Source organism: Taurulus bubalis, assembly GCF_910589615.1.
Source record: "Taurulus bubalis genome assembly, chromosome: 1".
Classification (NCBI taxonomy): Eukaryota; Metazoa; Chordata; class Actinopteri; order Perciformes; family Cottidae; genus Taurulus; species Taurulus bubalis.
The window spans coordinates 23596619-23616159 of record NC_136589.1 but is presented as its reverse complement, the minus strand read 5'-3'; the positions used below and the strand labels follow the sequence as shown (position 1 = coordinate 23616159).

General features: G+C 42.7%; 1 protein-coding gene across 1 annotated transcript in view; it reads left to right on the top strand.

Moving 5' to 3' along the window:
• The window catches only part of pappa2 (pappalysin 2), a gene marked incomplete at both ends in the record, with an annotated part of 78419 nt that overhangs the window by 17385 nt on the left and 41493 nt on the right, over positions 1-19541 (top strand). Inside the window, 7 exons of the mRNA XM_079228689.1 lie at positions 2164-2303; positions 3268-3421; positions 3833-4025; positions 6611-6744; positions 10450-10632; positions 11175-11478; positions 15439-15743. Of these exons, the coding sequence (XP_079084815.1) occupies positions 2164-2303; positions 3268-3421; positions 3833-4025; positions 6611-6744; positions 10450-10632; positions 11175-11478; positions 15439-15743 (1413 nt within the window). The remainder of the gene's footprint in view (positions 1-2163; positions 2304-3267; positions 3422-3832; positions 4026-6610; positions 6745-10449; positions 10633-11174; positions 11479-15438; positions 15744-19541) is intronic.

Sequence of the window (19541 nt, the reverse complement as noted above, 5' to 3'; positions counted from 1 at the left end):
TCGTGCAGCTCTGCATCAAAAAGTCTGACTGTTAGATGGGTTCCTATTCACTACCAGTTAAGACGAAGCTTTCATTATTGAAGGTGCTATTTTTTTTAACTTAAACGTACTTGTTTTATATATCGATTTAGAAAAACTGATAACATTTTTTTTTTTTTTTCGCCAAGCCAGTTTGGTTTAAAGTTGGATAAACAGATGTTGTTGTTCACGAAGAAGCTGGACAAATAGCTTTAGCAGGATGTAAAATATCGAAATTAGACTTTCACCAGTTTTATTGTGCCCCGCTGTTTTTGTTTTTGTTCTCAAAAAAGCTTAAATTTCACTATGGGATAATAACTGTAATTACTTAATATAATATGTTGTTATTCTGTGGCTGCATGACCTTAAGATCGCTATCAATTTAAATAGGGATGCTTTGATGCTACCGTTCATATTGTCAGAGTAGATGTTATATTTTCAAATTAAACTGTTGAATTTAGTTCTCTACTGAATGTTTCCCACATGACATTTGCTTCAGTTGCTGAGCATCTGTCCCCGCTTAAAAGCGAGTTGGTAGATGACAGGACGTCTCTGGAGGCCCTGTTGTTTAGTGCCTTCGTATTTAACGTCTTCTCTGTTCAATGTCTTCGCCACGGAACACGCTGTTTCTAATTAGAAAACCAATAACTGTCACGACTGTTCTTGATCCTGCAATTAGCAGCATGTTGCGGATAAAAAGAGCTGTAGCTCCAGTCAAAGGCCGTTCTTGTAAGATAAACCAGAGCTGATTTTAAAACTGATTTATTTGGAATACTTGATGATTTGTATTTTTCTTTAATCTTTCATGAAAGAACATTTGTATTTTTATGTATGCATTAAAAATACTGTCAGAATTGTTTTTTCCTCCTGAGGATTCACAATATAAGAAACTACATTTAAAAACAAATCCCTTGTTCTCCATGGTGCATGGACTGACTCAAATTGAATTGAGATCTGATTACATAATTTCAGATACCTTGTTAACTACTGGACAGATCAACGGAAACAAGATCCAAGCAAAAGTAGACATCACAGAAGATCTTTGAGGAATATTAGTCCACAGGTTAAAACAAGTACTTCAGTGCAGTCATTATCATCATCCTCATTAGAAAAGTAACTTAATGGGCTTATGGAAAAGATGCTATTTTTCCACTGCGTTCTTCCATTAAGTCTTTCTGCTCGTCAAAGAGGGCTTTTTCCAAGTTCTATGAACCATTCATGATTAGTTCGGAGGCTTGAATTTCCTTCTGTTTTCTCATTATGATCGGTCTGCCTGAATCCAACCGACCAACCATTTACACTCTGTTAACCGTGGCTCACCCAAAAATCATAACTCTAATACGCTAATACATTCAAAATACTTTGAACACTGCATCTTAAACCCACTCATATAGTCTAGTGCAGGGATGTCAAACTCATTTTAGCCACATACTGCCCATTTTGATCTCAAGTGGGCCAGACCAGTAAAATCATAGCATAATAACGCATTCATAACGACAATATTTATCTACAATATTTATCTACAGTAAAAGCCGTGGTGTTTAGCAGTATATTTTAGTGCATTTTCAGTTGCGTTGGCCATAGAACTTCTTCTTTACAAGTTAGACAATGGTGGTAGGTATCGGCTATTAGGGAAATGAGGCAAAATGGCGAATTCAAGGTTTCTGCAGGAGCATTCCTCTAGATTCAGAGCAGGCAAAAATGGCCCACGTCCACCCATAGCCACGTAACAGTATCCAGTATCCAGTTTCCTGTTTTTGGCTTAAAGTACTTAAGTTTTACTGCCTTTCTAATTGGTTTTAAATGTCACAGCGCTTACTGTTTTTACAATGGAGGTTTGTTGGTCTTTTGGAAATTCTGTGGCAGAGAGTAAAACTGGAGTTGAATTGCCTTACAGCTGGTGGTTAGAATCTGGACTTTCACAGCAATACCACATTGTTTTGTGTCACTAAACCTGTTTGAGGTTACTTTTTTAAATCAAGTCAGAGCGATGGAATGAGGTGTCAAAGTTTTGAAAGCGAAATCTATTTTAGATTAGTACCTTGTGATTTTTTTACTGTGACTGACTGTCTTATCAAAAGACGAAAACATTTAGATCGTGATAATATTATGACCCACACTTTGAAATTGATCTTTTGTCCTCAGGTGGGATGGTGCTTAACCCGTCCTACTTTGGCACCATGGGCCACCACAACACCATGATCCATGAGATGGGCCACATCCTTGGACTCTACCATGTCTTCAAGGGCGTGAGCGAGCGGGACTCCTGTGATGACCCATGTCAGGTAGGACTGTTCAATCCTCACCTCTCGATTATACTTACAAGTCCTCCGACCCATTTCTCCCAAAATCACAAATACAAATTTGCGGAGCGCTTTACAATCTGTACACATAACATCCCTGTACCGGGATCGGATCAGGAAAAACTCCCCCAAATAAAGATAGTAAAAACCATTTCACAGGGAAAAAAGGGGAAGAAATCTTTATAGAAGTCTATGAGAAAATGACTCTACTTCTCACTTGATTTAAGTCTTCTTCAATACAGCTTGATGTTCATTTAGTAAATGAAGGTACCATTGAGAGTAAAATAGACCATAACGCAGAGTATGCTTTAGGGCGTGGTTACCTTGTGATTGACAGGTTGCTACCATGGTGTTTTTTCCGGTCAGGGCGTTGTCGGTATTTTGGTCTCAGAACTTCAACCCTTTCACAGTGTGTTTTCACCACATGAAAGTTAGTTGTCACATTCAGTAATGTTTTATTCAGCGCTCGGTTGTACTCAGCTTCACCACAAGCAAAAACCAACAGACATACGTAAATTAACGCTGACCTAAAATTACGCAACAATGACCTTGGGACACGAACAACGGTCTCCTGGGTGGAAGTCATATGTTTGTGTGACCCATCTGTCAACACCAACACCGTCCCTACATGGGCTTCGTCGCTCTTTAAACCATGTGACCTGACTCCCTCTTTTGCTCCCGTCATAATTAGCACAGCCACTAGAGGTCACTGCTAAAAAACAGTTAATATGGGTCGTAAACACACTGCTTGTACAAACAACCTATGGCGTCGTTTTTTGGAGGACAGTCTCTTAATGTGCCAAAGGTTTTCCTTTTACAAAGCTGAATGTATGAACTATTTTCAATGTGTGCTGTCTGTGTAAAGTATATACATGCCCCCCCCCCCGATAGAGCTTTGCCCTCTTCTGTGATCATTTGCTAGTAGTTCTGTCATATGCACTTGCAGGAGATCACCCCATCCATGGAGACAGGAGATCTGTGTGCCGACACCGCACCAACACCCAAATCCAAAGCCTGCCAAGACCCCGGTGCGGTCAATGACACCTGTGGACTCACCATGTACCACAACACCCCTTATAGCAATTACATGAGTTACACAGGTACGGCGGTTAATATAAAGATGTCAAAAATAATCATTGACCCACAGAACAAGTAGAATGTACAATAGCAAGGACATAAAGTAGACACTAAGTGACATCCTAGCACTAAATTAGAAATTGTGCTTTTTTCGTGCAAGACAAAATCCAGGAATACAAAACACATGGTTCTTGGTTACAACTTGGTCTTAAATCCATAATATTTGTTGGGGACATGGTATGACATATCAAGTGAAAAGACATGAGGCTCTTATGGAAAATGAATGTACCTCTTGACAACACACCACCATACACTACTACATATACTTCGTACAAACAACTTGCATTACATTTTAAACATTTGTTTTGTAGGACTCTAAAAATATATTTTGATGATTACCTGGACCTTTCTTTTGTTGCAATGCACCCCGTCAGACGACAACTGCACCAACCATTTCACACCCAACCAAGTGGCCCGGATGCACTGTTATCTGGACTTGGTCTACCAGAACTGGCTTACGGAGCTGCAACCTGCCCCCACCCCTCTGGCCCCCATCGTGACGGACCAGAGTCCGGATTCTGTCTCTATCTATTGGCTGCCACCTATAAGGGGACCACTTTATCAGAGGTACGATTGCATGGGTTCTTCATTTGAATATGACCTCTCCAAATTGAGTTATGCCTGTTATCTGAGCTTTATTGTTCAAATATGTTTTTGGGATCCCCAGCCACACACCCACCAAGTGTGATGTGTATTAGACGGATAGTTCCCGAAAGGACACATGGACAGACAGAGATTTCTTGCTTTAAATGTTACTTTTTGCCTCATGCAGTGCAGAATTAACGAAGGATTGCACTTGCCACGAGTGACAACAATGCCGGGTAGACGAGTGAATGACAACTTACATAGCAGCTCAGTCCCAACATAAACCCACTGCTTTTCTGAACGACACATGCCAGGATGGACCTGAGCCTGCTGGGGCAAAGGTGAATTCAGTGACTCCTCGTTAGCAAGCAAGTTCAAAGTTTGTCACTGGAAAGTTGCCCCAGATGGATTACAAAATGGTACAACCTGAGATCATCTCAGGGAACATAACCAAGTTTACATGCAATACGAATTGTGTCATAAAACATGACGGACCCCCGGCAAACAGTGTAATGGCTGATTACCATGTAATGCCTGGTGATTCAAAACACACTGCAAACAAGAACCATCGGGGGATTTAATGCCCACTCATACCTCCCAGTACTTTTTAAATTGGTTCATGTTTGGTATTTACCAGAGCACGATGACCACCTGAACAAAGACACTTAGAATGTGGTCACGTCATACTTCCTCACTTCATGTGTTGATTACATGAACAATAAACAACTGGCCCGTGTGCAGTGTTGGGGGTAACGAGTTACAAAGTAACGGATTACAGTAACGATATTACTATTATAGGTAACGAAGTAAAGTAACGCATTACACTAAAAATATTGGTAACTACACTACTTTACTAGACCTCAGGAACGCGCTTTCCTGCGTTACTCAAGCCACTTTTACCAGTCCGAAAAGTTCTCTTTTAGCGGCGCTTCCTGCATGAACAATCTATCACAGAAATCCGATTTGAGTGATTTGAGTGACGTAGCTGCTGGTGCGTAGCCCACAGTGGATCCGCACGCCGCCGCACCCACACACACGACCCGCAGCCGCCCCCCGCAAGCAGCCGCAGGGGGCGCCAACCCCCCACACAGCGACATGAGAGATATTGGAAAACCGCTTCACGGCCCAGATGATTTTTTTTTTTTTTTTTTTAAGTGGTCGTGCCGCCCCCCACGTGTCATGAAAAAGTGCCGCCCCGCTGCCCGGGTCGCCCGTGCCCAAAACCGGCCCTGGGACCAAGACACGTCTGGTATAAACAGAATCACTTTACTGGTGAACTGCAGTATTACAACTGTTAAAGCATTGAGAACGCGCTCTTGCACCCGACATGTATATGTTTTCCACACGTAACATCAACATTAGTTAGCGTCAACAAGCACGTATCACTGTACTTTCTGCCTTCAAAGTAAAAGCACTTCCTGTTTACATGCTCTTCACAATAAGAGTAAATCATGTAATAAAACAAGTTACAACACTGCCAAAAAGCTTTTCAACCTGGGCAGTGCTGTTCTGACCCCAAGGAGGAACAGGCTGTCGGATAAAAGATTGCAGAGACTTTTACTCATGCGATACAATCGCTATTTTGAAGAATGGAGAAAAATGATAAACTTCATAGGATATTGTGCACTTTCTGTTTATTTAGGCAATGATGAAGTGGATTTTCTGTTTATTTAATTGCATTTTCTGTTTCTGTTTCTTTTTGGGCTAAGTGCATTTCTGTTTCTATTTTATGGGAAAAAGTGCCATTTATTTTTCTTAAACCACTACAATGATTCCTATAACAAGCTGGTTTTGTTCATAGGACTAGCCCCCCATTTGGTTTAGTGGGGTCTCATGTTTCCAAAAGCCTGTTTTTGGCCTGTTTTTAATGTGTTACTGCTGTTTGACCGACCTGAATGTCCCCACCATACATAGCCTCTTGGATCCTGTTGTTTGGATTTTAAAGTGAGGCATATTTCTTTGGTCAGACAGTGTGAACAGGGTTAATGTTTGTTCAAGTTAGTGGCTGAGTTTTATATGCCATTTTGTTTTACATGTTTACAATACACTATGTGGAAAGGCTAAGAGATGTCCTTTATTAAAAATTGAAAATAAAGTGAGGAAAGGGCCATGATGTTTGGCCATGTATCTTTGCGGTTAATTTGGACATTTGCTTAAAAAAATGGAAAGTAAAGTAACTAGTAGTGAAGTTACTTTTCATATGCAGTAACTAGTAAAGTAATCTAGTTACAATTTTCAGAAGTAACTTGTAACTAGTTACTTTTTCTGAGTAACTACCCCAACACGGGCCGTGTGCAACAGATTAGGGGATTCTCAACATGGTTTTAGCTCCAGATCCTGGCAAGAGACGTAGCTTTTGAAATGACGTAGCTCTTGTTGGCCCACTGTAATGTATTCAGGCATGGCTCCACAAGTCATCCCCTTCTACTTCACCTGTGGGTCTGGCCTCCTTCAGCTTTCTGGCTTTGTCCATCGAGAGTAAAAAAAAAATGTCTTAAGAGAGACATATTTGTGAAAGACAAAGTGGGATGTTTCCTAATTGGCAACTCTGTTTCCTCGTGTCCCAGCTCCTCCTTCCAAGTGGCTGGTATTAACTGTGGAGACTGTGAGACGGACGGCGTTTTCCACCAGTACGCCTCCGAGGCTACCTCACCGCGCATCTGTGACACGTCAGGCTACTGGACACCCGAGGAGGCAGTGGGTCAGTCAAAAATCACACATGGTGATCTGGATTGTAGCATTCTCCTTGTTGCAACACCCTTTCTTAAATGACTTGATCAAAATAGATTACTTTTCCACTGTTGAAATGAAAACCAGGAGAGGCGAGGAAGCCAATTGGTTGATTACTCCTTTCTCGTCCCTAAAAGTCCACAGCTGACCGAGTTCTCCGTCTGATACGCTCTTCTATGTCAATACTTATTGACAAGTGAGGAATGTGGTGGTTTTCAGGTTTGAGTTTGTGTCCTTTTGAGTTCTACTTCCGTCTCTCGTTTCCACGCTACAGATCTACCAGATACGCGAACGCACGCACGCACACACGCACGCACGCACGCACGCACGCGCACACACACACACACACACACACACACACACACACACACACACACACACACACACACAAGTCTCTTCCCTGTAAACTTCAGGTGCGTGCGAGGCTAATGGCTCCTGGACGAGGAAAAAGCAGAAAATCATTAAATGATAATTGCCCTCCGCTACAGACCTCTCTCTGTCTTGTTTTAGCCAAAGCGAGAACAAGGATTATTAGGCAAGCCGTCTACTCGGGGTAATGTTTGGGTGCTGTTCAAACGTTGAACCTCAGTCATAAACAAAAAAGAATCTTGTGGCACTGTACTTTGAAACATTACGCGTCCTGGTCCTTGTTATTCCAATCATAATTTCCTCAGAAGCCCGGGCTTCTTTGGCATGAGATGTAGGTTAAGAGGGGGGAGAACAAGGAAGCAAACAATAATGCAAAGAGAGCAAAAGAGATAGGTAGAAAGAAATATCCCATGAACACAATAAGTGCTCTTAGGATCTCCTCCGCGGAAACTCTACCCAAGTATGTGGAAATCCTCGGCTGGAATTTACGTTTTGAAAACAAGCGACGAGGAGGAACATGGGGGATTACGGCTCCCTCTCCGTCGCTGCAGGACCATAATGATGATAAAGAGTCAATTACAGTCTTACCCTAAAAAGTGGTATGCACACAGTTGAGGAGACATCTAGTCTGCCGGCTCCCTTTTCTCTCGCTCCCACGTCTAAAGAGGGCGATGCACAGGGTCACTTTGTCAGCCAACGGAGATGGGCAATAATTCCCTCAGCAAGGAAAGCAAAGGGGGGGTTGGGGGAGAATTGGACAAATTCTATTCAGATATTATGGCTGGCAACGTTAAACGCAAGTTTTATAGCAATACACTGTTGCCTCGAATTGTTGGCCATATTGTCCTTTTACATTTCCCGAAAACGTTGCCTAAGCCACAACGTTGACTCGTTCAGGGTTTGAGACTCCTTCGCTTATTTCAGGAACCTGCTGAGGGTTGTATTTGTTTATGTGCTGCATTCAGCATTACAGTGGTTAATAATTAAAAATGAGAACCTTTAGAGTAGGTGTGTCATGCCGTTCACTGTGCTGCAATTTGAGTGACGAGATGTGAGTAGAGAGAGGATATGAAAGGTGTAAAAGTCCATACCTGTACGGGGGGAGGTATCTAACATCACATTTCTACGTTGACTGATGGATGAAGATGGAAATGTATAATACGTGAGGAGGAAATGAGTTGTGGCCGCAGCAAAAGTAATAATATAGGTGAAGCACTGAACGTAACACTGGCAAAACACGAGCATGGAAAGTATGTCAAAAACCACAAACCACATATTTGTGAGTGTAAGAGTGTAAAAAGAGGCCTGGGATAGTTGACACTGCAATACTGCCGATAAAGTATTTTGATGAATATCTATGACTATTCACTTGTTTGCTAAAAGTATTGAAATACAACACATTTAAATGTATCTAAATTCTCTCTGGATTATAAGGATTTGGGGATGCAAATAATCCATACATCTAGAAAACTTGGCCATCCATTGGAAACCTTGAAGCTGCCTCTGGCCTAATGCAAGGTGGAAAGCAATGGATTGAATGGACTATTCATTGAATATTGTCCAACCCTCATTTTCAATGCTTCCTATACTCATGGCTTCAATTCATATTGGTTGGCCTTTCAAAAACAACATTTCCACTCCAGTCAAAAAACTGTTCTCAAAGGCATGCACTGATGAGTGATATTAATTTAAAAACATTGATTTAAAAAAATTATCCAATGAATCCCTGAGGATTTTATAATGTTTTTTAGGGTGATGACGTCAAAACATATGACAACTGATAGCTTCAAGCTTCATTCGGAAAACCTAAATAGAAGCTTAGAATAAAAAAAATAATAAAATAAGACATTCAGTACATCTTTAACTGCATCAAAAAAAAGAAGACGTTTCCTGAATTTACAAGGATGACATCAACAAGCAGATTTGCTCAGCAATTTACCAGACTCGGTTTTGCAGTGGAGCCAAGAGACGTGTGGCATAAATGGCTGATCTTTATTAATAAGTCTTGCACGTCAGTCGCTGGTAAATGTAGGAAACTAATGGCAATATTTTATGGTAATAATTATTTTTGCTAATTTAGGCCGATCTCAACATCATTTCGCAATCCATTGTGCTTCAGACGGTGTGAAATGTGTAACACCTCATTACCCTACGGATTTTTATTTGGCTTTCTGGGACACAGCTGATAATAAAACTACTGTAATGTGATTCCATTGTGCTAATCACCAACACTGTAACAATTATCAACTCACTGCGTTTTTGAATGATTGCCGTGTTTTAAGGAAGGGAGCACAACTTTTTTTTTTCCTCAAAGAAAATACTGCTCTTGCTTGTTAATAACAGGAAAGGTTTACTGTTAACTGTTAAAAGTAATACTGACACCGTTGTTTAATTGGTCGCTACTAAATGGAAGTGGGCAAGACACAACAAAAAATAAAAAAACATCTTTACCGGAGGGATTATTTATTAAGACTTAAACTCTACTAATCTACTTCATCAGGACTGTGTTAGTGTGTTTGGTCAGATTTGATTGGAAGAAGCGTCAAGATAAGGAAACCACAGCCGTCACCACATTCATCCCCACCACTTCAAACCAGCAAGAAGAGCACTGAGAAAAGCAGAGCGTTGGAAAGTCTCAACTGAAATGACCAAAATCGTCCAAACTCTGGCTATAGATTTTGTATTAATGTAGGAATTGTTGGATCTCTGTAAATAATATGGTAAAGAGTACGATCTGGACCTGCACGATGCCAAATGTGCTCTGAGATAATTTCTGCTATGAATTTTGCACCACACAAATGCAATTGAGTTGAATTGAATGATGAATGAAAGACACATTAGCTATTAGTCGATTCATCTGTTGATTATTGTTCTCAATTAAGAGATAAATTGCTGAGTCCATAAAATGTCAAAAAACGCCCAAAGTCAAAGGTGACGTCTTCATCAAATGTCTTGTTTTGTCCACAACTCAAAGATATTCAGGTTATTGGAACGGATGAGTGAAGAAAACAATTCACATTAATAAGTAGCTGGAATTACTTACTCAAATCGGTTAATCGATTTATCAAAACAGTTGGCGGATAATTTAATAGTTGAAAACGATTGGATAAATCCATTGGTCATTGCAGTTCTAATTAGATAGGTAGCAAGTTGGAGCTGAGCCACTGTCCAAATCTGATCCACAGGTGAATATTAGGCTGCCATACACACACAGCCTATGTACTGTACTACTGTGTATGTATGGCTGAAACATGATGCAATACATGAATACTGATGCGTGTGTCCGTGTGCTGTCATTGAACCCCAGGCCCGCCTGATGTGGAGCAGCCCTGTGATCCCAGCCTTCAGGCCTGGAGTCCCGAGCTCAGCCTTTATGACACCAACGTGACCTCGCCGTGTCCCGACACGGAGGGCTGCACGCTCACGCTGAGGTTCCTCCACCCAATCGTTCCACACACACTCACGCTTTGGATCACCTATGTCTCTTCCAGTGAGTGCCACTCCATCACGACCAGGCAGCAAACTCCGCTTCTGCCGAGGGAAGCCGGCGCGAAAGTGTCTTAAAACGTGCATTCTCTCTACTGACCATCAGGAGGCTACTCCTCTGATTGTATAGAAGTCTATGAGAAAATGACTCTACTTCTACTTAATTTATTCCCTCAGCAAACATTGTAAACATGAGTTTTATGGTCTCAATTTCTAGTTTCAAGTCTTCTTCAATACGGCATGATGTTCATTTAGTAAATGATGGCCCATTTAGAGCCAAACAGACCATAAAGCAGGGGATGTTTTAGGGCGGACTTACTATGATTGACAGGTCGTGATTGACAGGTCGTGATTAAATGAATGTTAAGCACTGTTGCTTAATGCAAATATGATCCTTGGGACTCATCGCTGACAATTCTTATGTACAGTCTTTTTATTTTATTTTTTATGTATGAGATGTTCCAGATATAACCTCTGGACACCGATGTTCAAAAGGACAGAAATACCAGCCGGCATATTTGACCTCTCTGTGTTTCTCCGTCCTAGACAACCCGGCCGTGGCCAACGTGGAGCTGATCACGGACGCGGGGCAAAGCGTCAGCCTCGGACCCCAGCACGTCTTCTGCGACATGCCCTTCACGCTGCGCCTGGACACCCGCGGCACCGCCATCGCCGCCGTCAAACTGTGCACCTTCGATGAGAAGATGGAGGTCGACGCCGCCATGTTGTCCTCGGGCCCCGGCAGCCCCCTGTGCTCCGGCTGCCAGCCCCTGCTGTACCAGATCCGCCGGCAGCCGCCCTTCGCCGGCAAAACCACCCCGCCTCAGACCCAGCAGACGTTCACTGACAGGTCGGTGCCGGATGTTGTCAGTCACTCGTTTATTTGCTCTTTTTCAGCCCTCGTTACATGATCTTATTTTGCAATAATTTCATTGCAACAGTGAGTCCAGCTAGAGAATAAAGCCAACAGATTTAGATGTAACCACAATATGTAATGGGATTCATGTAAATTACACAGGACACACACACACACACACACACACACACACACACACACACACACACACACACTTCCGCGTCAGATATCAGCAGCTTTAGAGGAAAAATAAGACTATTATTTAGGATTTAGGGGCAACATAGAGTTTAAGTTTCCCAGCATTTCCTCTGTGTGTGTGTGTGTGTGTGTGTGTGTGTGTGTGTGTGTGTGTGTGTGTGTGTGTGTGTGTGTGTGTGTGTGTGCATGCGTGCGTGCCCTAAGATCTGCTAATCCACAGTTATCGGTCTCTCTAAACTGTTTGGGTCTGGTTCTGTTTGGAAAGCTCCAAATGCAAAATGTTTCCAGCATGGGGAAGTGTAGCTGTGGCTGCTGATCCAAATCGGTTTCAACAAGCATATACTCAATCAAAAACATGCTGAAGTTTCGGGGCTGAAGTTGAACAACTTTGTCCAGCGTCCTGTCTCGTATTGCCGGGTGTCCAAATGATTACCGGAATCCAAACGTAAACCCAAAAGCCAGTTTTCTTTTTTTTTATCTTACTAAGTAGCTGCCAGGACATCACAGTTATGTCACATGATTGCAGCACATTTGATGTTCATACACTACTGTTCAAAAGTTTGGGGTCACTTAGAAATGTCCTTATTTTTCAAAGAAAAGCACTGTTTTTTTCAATGAAGATAACATTAAATTAATCAGACATTAATCCCACTATACATTGTTAATGTGGTAAATGACTATTCTAGGTGGCAACTATTACTCCAGTGTTCTAATGGTACATTGTGTTTGCTAATCACATAGAAGACTAATGGATGATTAGAAAACCCTTGTGCAATTATGTTAGAAATTAAAGCTATTCCATGCGAGAAATTGCAAAGAAACTGACAATTTGTCTGGGTGACCCCAAACCTTTGAACGGTAGTGTATGTTGTGGCAATTTTCTAAAACAAATATTACACAAATGCTGTTGCTCTTTTGCAGAGCAAGGTATATGCGAGGTAGACACGGCTTAAATGAAAGGAGAAAAAAAAACGGTTTATTTTTCAGCGAACACTCCTCCCGCGTTACACAAGCTGTGTCTAAGTGCAAAAAGATGTAAGACCCGCTGGGAATTAAGTTATGTGGGACTTAGGAGGGCAGAGCGGGGTTGATGTGAGGAGAAGAGAGTGTTTGGGAGCAACGAGTTTGGAAGACGAGGGAGAGGAGGGAAAATCGAGGGAGGGGAAGATGAAAAGGAAGAGAGGAGAGAGAGGGGAGGAGGGATTGGAAAACGATTTAGATACCGTGTACGAGAGACGCGAAAGAGAGAGAAAGTGAGGATAGTGTAGGTGAGGGGTGAGGAAGGGTAACTTTGAAAACATGAACGAAATCCGAGATGAGTGACAGGGACCAGACGGACCATTCAGTCAATTAAAACACTCCCCATTTCCCCCCCAATACGTGCATCTTTGTTGATCAGGAGTCCGAAAACACGGAAACAAGTTGTTGCGCGTCCGGTTCCCTCGTCTCCAAGTCAATGGGATTAAAATATATATATAAATATTTGGTTAAATGATTGATTTAATGTCTGGGGTTAATCTGAAGAGATTTTAGAGATTTTAACACCATATAAAGTACGCAAAAAGAAATTGGGTCATTAAAAAAAAAAGGTTGGTGTATACAACGAAACGGCATCAGTCCCGTTGTGTTTACTCGTGCTCACGTGACTGCAGTGTGGTTCCTTTATAGCCTAACGTCAGCTCTTTATCTAAAAATGTATTGTCAAAGATTATGACCAATAGTTGTTTATTTTTTTAACAGTTACAACAGGGGACAGACAGCCATCACAGGGAGTGAAAAGATGCTTAAAAATGACATTTATTTTACAATCAACACGTAAAAATGACGAAGGCACTTTCAAATGACAAGGTGGAACAACATGTAAACCATACTGTTTCATTTTTTTCATTTTTTTTACTTATTTAAGGATTCAATGATTGTTTGTTGTCATTATACAACACAGCGATGCTGCAAAGTTCAGTTGGAGCCTATTAGTAAGATTTCCTCAGATTTAATTTCTTCTTCAATTCTGTTTACAAAGTTAACCAAAGGCACTGGCAATGAGGAAGACCTTGGGTAGATCTTGGTGTCATCCACGTGCCTGCCACCTGATATGATGCCTATCATTATTATTATTTTTTGGGGCGGGTAATGAGACACATTTTCATTTCTCTCCTGGATTTATTGTGTTCAACAGCCCCAAAGTGGGTGTGAATGTCAGATTGTTGGTTTCGGAACATTACAGAAATGTAATCCCTCCAATCCGACGTCGGAAAGCTGTGGGCTGTGGGGGTTGGGTGGTTTCCGGAGCTCTTCGATCAGTCAGACAAGCGCTCCCCCTCCCTCCTCGCCTACATGGCGTTGAGTTTGACGATTGCTGTCACTTTCCAAGGCCGACGATCACGCCCACTTCAAGCAGCATATTAACCAGGTGTGTCGTTGGAGAGCAAGCATGTGGGTTGGGGGGGTTTGAGCCCTCTATTTTCATCCTTCACTATTTCCGTCAACTTTTAAGAAAGACCATACCAACGTGCGTTTCCAATAATGGGTTTTTAAATCTTTCACTTCCTCTCCCGAGCCATAATTAATAAAGGGGAGTCAGGGGAGTCTGGAGGAACCGGACAGACTTAGCGGGTGCCTTGCGCTCCTCCTGGTTAACTTTCGCACCGGGCGGATACATAAACACTGGGATGAGGGCTCTTTTTATAGACAGCACTCACAGAAAACAGATCGATAGTCCCGACACTGGAGCCTGGGTATCACTACACACACTTCCTTCTGCGGGTCTTTGAGGTCATGGGACGCCGCAAGGTTACAGATGGAAGCCACTGGGTTCCACTTCGGGTGCTGCGATCCCACGAGCCACTGTTTGCAGAGTCCATCCGGATTAATGCAGAATCGATTTGTTTGAAGTGTGTGTGTGTGTGTGTGGGGTGGAGGGGTCATACTGCAAATAAAATGCTTCCTCTCTCCACAGCACCAAGTGAGTGATGCTACCGGACATTGAGGTCGTTCGCTACACGTTTTGTCGAGTCAATTGGTATCAATCAACAAGCCTGTAAATATGAATAGGATCAGTTTGTACCACAACGCAGCGGGAACCTGGCACACTGCTCCTCGATAGAACAGAACAAACCTTGGAAGTCGACTTAATAACTTTATTATGCCAATTTTTTATTTACAGTTTTAAGCAATCACAAAACCCTTTTCCCTCTCCTCATCTCCTCTCCTCTCTTCCTGTTTCCTCTCATCTCATCTTCCCTCTTCTTCCCTCCTCTCTTCCTGTTTCCTCTCATCTCATCTCCTCTCTTTTTCTCCCCTCTTCTGCTCCCTTCTCCTCCTGTTTCCTCTTGTCCCGTCTTCTCTCCACTCGTCTCCCCTATTCCCGTTTCCTCTCCTGTCTCCTCTCATTTTGTCTTTCCTCGTCTTCTCCTCTCCTCCTGTCCCATCTCCTCTTATCTCGTCTTCTCTTCCTCTCATTTCCTCTCCCTCTGTTTCCGCTCCTCCTGCCTCATCTCCTCTGCTTCTGTTCCCACTCCTTTCCTCCTGTCCCCTCGCCTATCTTCTCCTCTCTTCTCTTCGCTGCATCCTCTTCACTTGTCTCATTTCCTCTTCTTCTGTCTCCTCTCGTCTCCTCTCATCTCGTCTCCTCTCGTCTCCTCTCCTCTCTTCTCTTCTCCTAATCCACTTCACTTGTCTCATTTCCTCTTCTTCTGTCTCCTCTCGTCTCCTCTTCTCTTCTCTTCTCCTCATCCTCTCGTCTCGTCTCCTCTCCAGCTCTGTAAGACAGGGGGTCAAGTACCAGTATACGATCCAAGTGGAAGCAGACGGTCTCCTCAGTGATCCCTCCTCACCTCTCCTCTACACCCACGGGCAGTCCTACTGCGGAGACGGTCTCACACAGGGGTCTGTTGAACACGATATAATCCACATGGTCAGCGTAGGAGACGTGGGAAATAAAGATGAGGGTGGTGATGGTTCTCTCTCTCTCTGCAGGACAGAAGAGTGTGACGACAGCAACCTGTTGGACGGCGACGGCTGCTCTAAGAAATGCCACAAGGAGACAGGCTTCAACTGCAATGGTGCGTGAGATTCATCATACTACATTAAACCCACCAGATCTGCCCTCTCTAACACCTGAAACATGAACACCATATAAACTTTTAGTGTCAAAGCAGCGAAATCTCTCATTTCGGCATGCGGCAGTAATAAGAGGAAAATTCAAAGCCAATCAAATTTAATTTACAAGACATAAAAGCTTCTGGCTGTAACCGAGTCCACAGTCCATTAATGGTAGTAGCATTGCTGCAACATAAGAGGAAACAGATGAGCGGAGGGGTGAAAAGTGACTTTCTGTTTTGCGAAGTCACAGGTCTCGTTTGGACATCTGAGCCGTTGTGGCGTTAGGCTGGCAGGGAAAGACTTTTCAGCAGGAACCGCTCCGCCTGAAAACACATGCCTGGCATGTTCCCTTTATTGAATACGCTCAGGCCTTTACAATATTTTCAAGGGATCGATGCGGGCTCGGGATTATTGATGAATGCAGCGCATTAATTTAGTACGAAGATTATGTTGTGGCTTTGTTGTAAAAAAAAAAAACAGTTTGCAATTACAGTTGTGTTTTAGACATTTTGTTTCCATTTTATTTGATATGATTTACGTAAAGTAAGTAATATATTTTGATTATCAAATCTCCTGTGCACAGATCACAACTAGCTGTTGCTTCTGACTTTTGACTCCCCCCCACCGTAGATCACGTGGGGGGGAGGGGGTGCATCATTTCTTTTAGACCCAACATGAAACTTGAAAGATCGTGGTGAGGGTTTAGGCCAGGTTAATGTTCGCCGAAGGATTAGGCATGAAAGCACGACTTGTTCCCAGAATTAACAACTTGACATTTATGGCAAGACAAGAAACATTAAGAAACTGTTTTGATTTGCGGTGCGGTGAGTCACGTGGCTCAGAAGAAACTTACTCGGTGGGTATTCAACATTGAGTTACTGAAAGCAGATTCACCTGTTGGGGCTCTCACCCCGCAGGTTTTTGACTTTTTTGCTCGAGATGTTTTTTCACTCCCAAGCCTCTAAATGAACAAAGCCTTATCGCTGCTGGATCGCTGCTGGATCGTTGTCATTATGTATGCCATGAACTGACGTGGCAAAAGACGAGCAAAGCAGCCCCCATCGTGGTTCGATTCCACCGCGGGATGACAAAACGTTGTGTTCATGCCCTCGCCCCGTCTGAAGCATGCAGACGGGGCGAGACGGAAGCGTCGCCACACGGTACGGATCGGAGAGTGGGACCCCTAAGCGCCCCCATTGCGAGCAGTAGGTCGAGGTCTACCTCTGTCAGCGTGTGCGTCCCACGAATGTCCCTGTTTCTCATCGAGAGTCGGTTTGGATGAGAGGAGGCCACAGTGACACGAGAAATCCACTATGCCGCTGTGGTGTTCCGCCAAAGCCTTGAAATTCACCCTCTGTTTAACAGAACGTTCATCCCCCCCACGTGATTTCATAACACCGAGATGGTGCTAGTTGCTTCCTTTTTAGGCCATGTGCTGTTCCCAATAGCAGCTGGTTGGTAGTCATTCATGCGTGGTATGGAAGGGTTAAAATTTCCATCATCCAGTCAATTTATTTGTCAGACCCCCCCAACCCGCTTCCTCCTCTCCCGCCAAGGTTAGCCATCTCGTGACTGAAGCTATTATATCTCTCGTTTTACAATAACAGACATGACTAAAGCCAGAAAACAACTTGACAAAAACTTTTTTTTTAACAAATTGCAACACTTAAAACCAATTATTCAGTTGTACTTGTTAGTCAGAGGCAGAGTATTTGTTTGGGTTGTCGCGCCACGTTTGCTTGACCCAGTTAACTCCGACCATACCGAATTGCCTCGCTCTGGTTGTGTTAATAGAACGTACCATAGCTGTGCAGTCACCACACTGGCTGCTTTTACAGTCATCTCGTCACGGACAAGCTGCATTTGTTAGAAATGTTTTTTTTTGTATTAGTTTTATTGATTCTATGACTTGTCCTTTTAACTGCCTGATTCATTAAAGGTTAAATTGCACGATATGATTACAGCATTGCAGATAAAAAACAGATGGTGTTAACTTTAAGTCAAGGGTTGTCAGGTCGTCCTCTTTAGTGAGACTTGGAATTAAAAAGACTTAAAAGTGTTTTCAAAGACTTGGTGGACTCGGGGTGACAACATGGCCTCAAATTGTGTCGGTCTAATTTGACTTTTATCCGAAACATGTTTCCGTCGACTAATTGAAGCCAATTGTGCAGAACTGGCTCTCCGACACGTCGCCGTCTGTCTAACTTCTGCAGCTGTCCAGATGTGCATGAGGGAAGTGCCTTGATGTTTTCCGCCCTTTTTTCACGAATAGCTGCTGCATTACAAGCTGTTGTCTTGTGTAGCAGATTATGTCATGCCCTTACTCTATTGCACTTATATCCATTGCTCATAGCTCAGGTGCAACTGTGTCACTTTGTCATGCGTCAATTAAAAGATCAGTAATTTCGTCTTTAAACTTTGGCTCAGAAATACTGCTGGCGAATGAGCACATTCTGTCATGTCTTTTGTGCTATAAAATTGTTTTTGTTTTCACACCACTACAGACTGTGAACGTTGCTGCTAGATATCTGACACCAAATTTCACAAAATCAAGCCGAAAACTTTGACAAAACTAGTTTGACCAAAGCCGAACAAAACTAATTCAATGCTTTGACTTTCAAACTACCAAACACACCTCAGCATCTTGCCGAGTTGTCTCTGTGAGCAAACTCCAACCACTGATGAAGACCATGATATGTGGTTGAAACCTCCAGGAAAGCGAGCTTCTAACATGCCGTCTTGTTGACAAACCGCCTTAAAAAATGGTTTATAGTCTTTGTTGTCGTGTCATTTTAACAATCATGTAATTCAACGTTTCCTCATTCCCAACTCGTCACATACGAACACGGTCAGGACCTTTAGGTGTCACTTTCCACCTCTTTGGCTTCAATTCAATTCAGTTTCTTTTATATAGCCCAACATCACGAATACAAATTTGCCTCGGAGGGCTTTACAATCTGTACACATAACATCCCTGTCCCGGGACCTCCCCCAAATAAAGATAGTAAAAACCCTTTCACAGGGAAAAAAGGGAAGAAATAGGGATAGCACTTGTCAGTGGCGGATGGTGGATTTCTTTTTTGTTTTGTTTGTTTGTTTTGCCATCTAATCAATTTCAGCAAACATCCCAGTATGATTCAATGCAAAAAAGGTATCAAACACACATTACTACTTAGCAGTTCAATATTTAACATTTATTCCAACACTTTGACATAATAAGGACATCTTATTAATACAATTCAGCATATTAATATATATATATATCATGTAGCATACAAATAAGTGGTCCTGCATTTGATAAATTCCCCAAACCAACGTAAGAGCTGTGTACAACAACGTTAATTATGTTAGCTTACGCCTCGTTTGCATTAATAGCACACACACAGAGCCAACACTTATGCCGTGTTCACACCAAAAGAGTTGCGAAATATTCGTGCGAGTAGATTACATGTTAAGTCAATGCACAGACGCGAATGGTTGCGAAAAATTCGCGATTTGGATGCGATAGAGGCAAAAAGGCGTTGCAAATATTTGTTTTTTCGCTTCTTCGCCGGAGTGAAGAATCCGCCTGACGCTGAGTTGCGAAAGCCAATCAGAGTTGAGAAGCTCCGCCCGGCATCACCGCTGGCTTGCCGTTACTGAATCAAACTGCTGCGGGTCCGCTGAAGGGGCACTGGAAGCGGCTTCATTCAGATCCTCGTCCTGGAGGAGTTGGAGCTGTGTGCGACTACGGATAATATTATTAATATTATGAGACA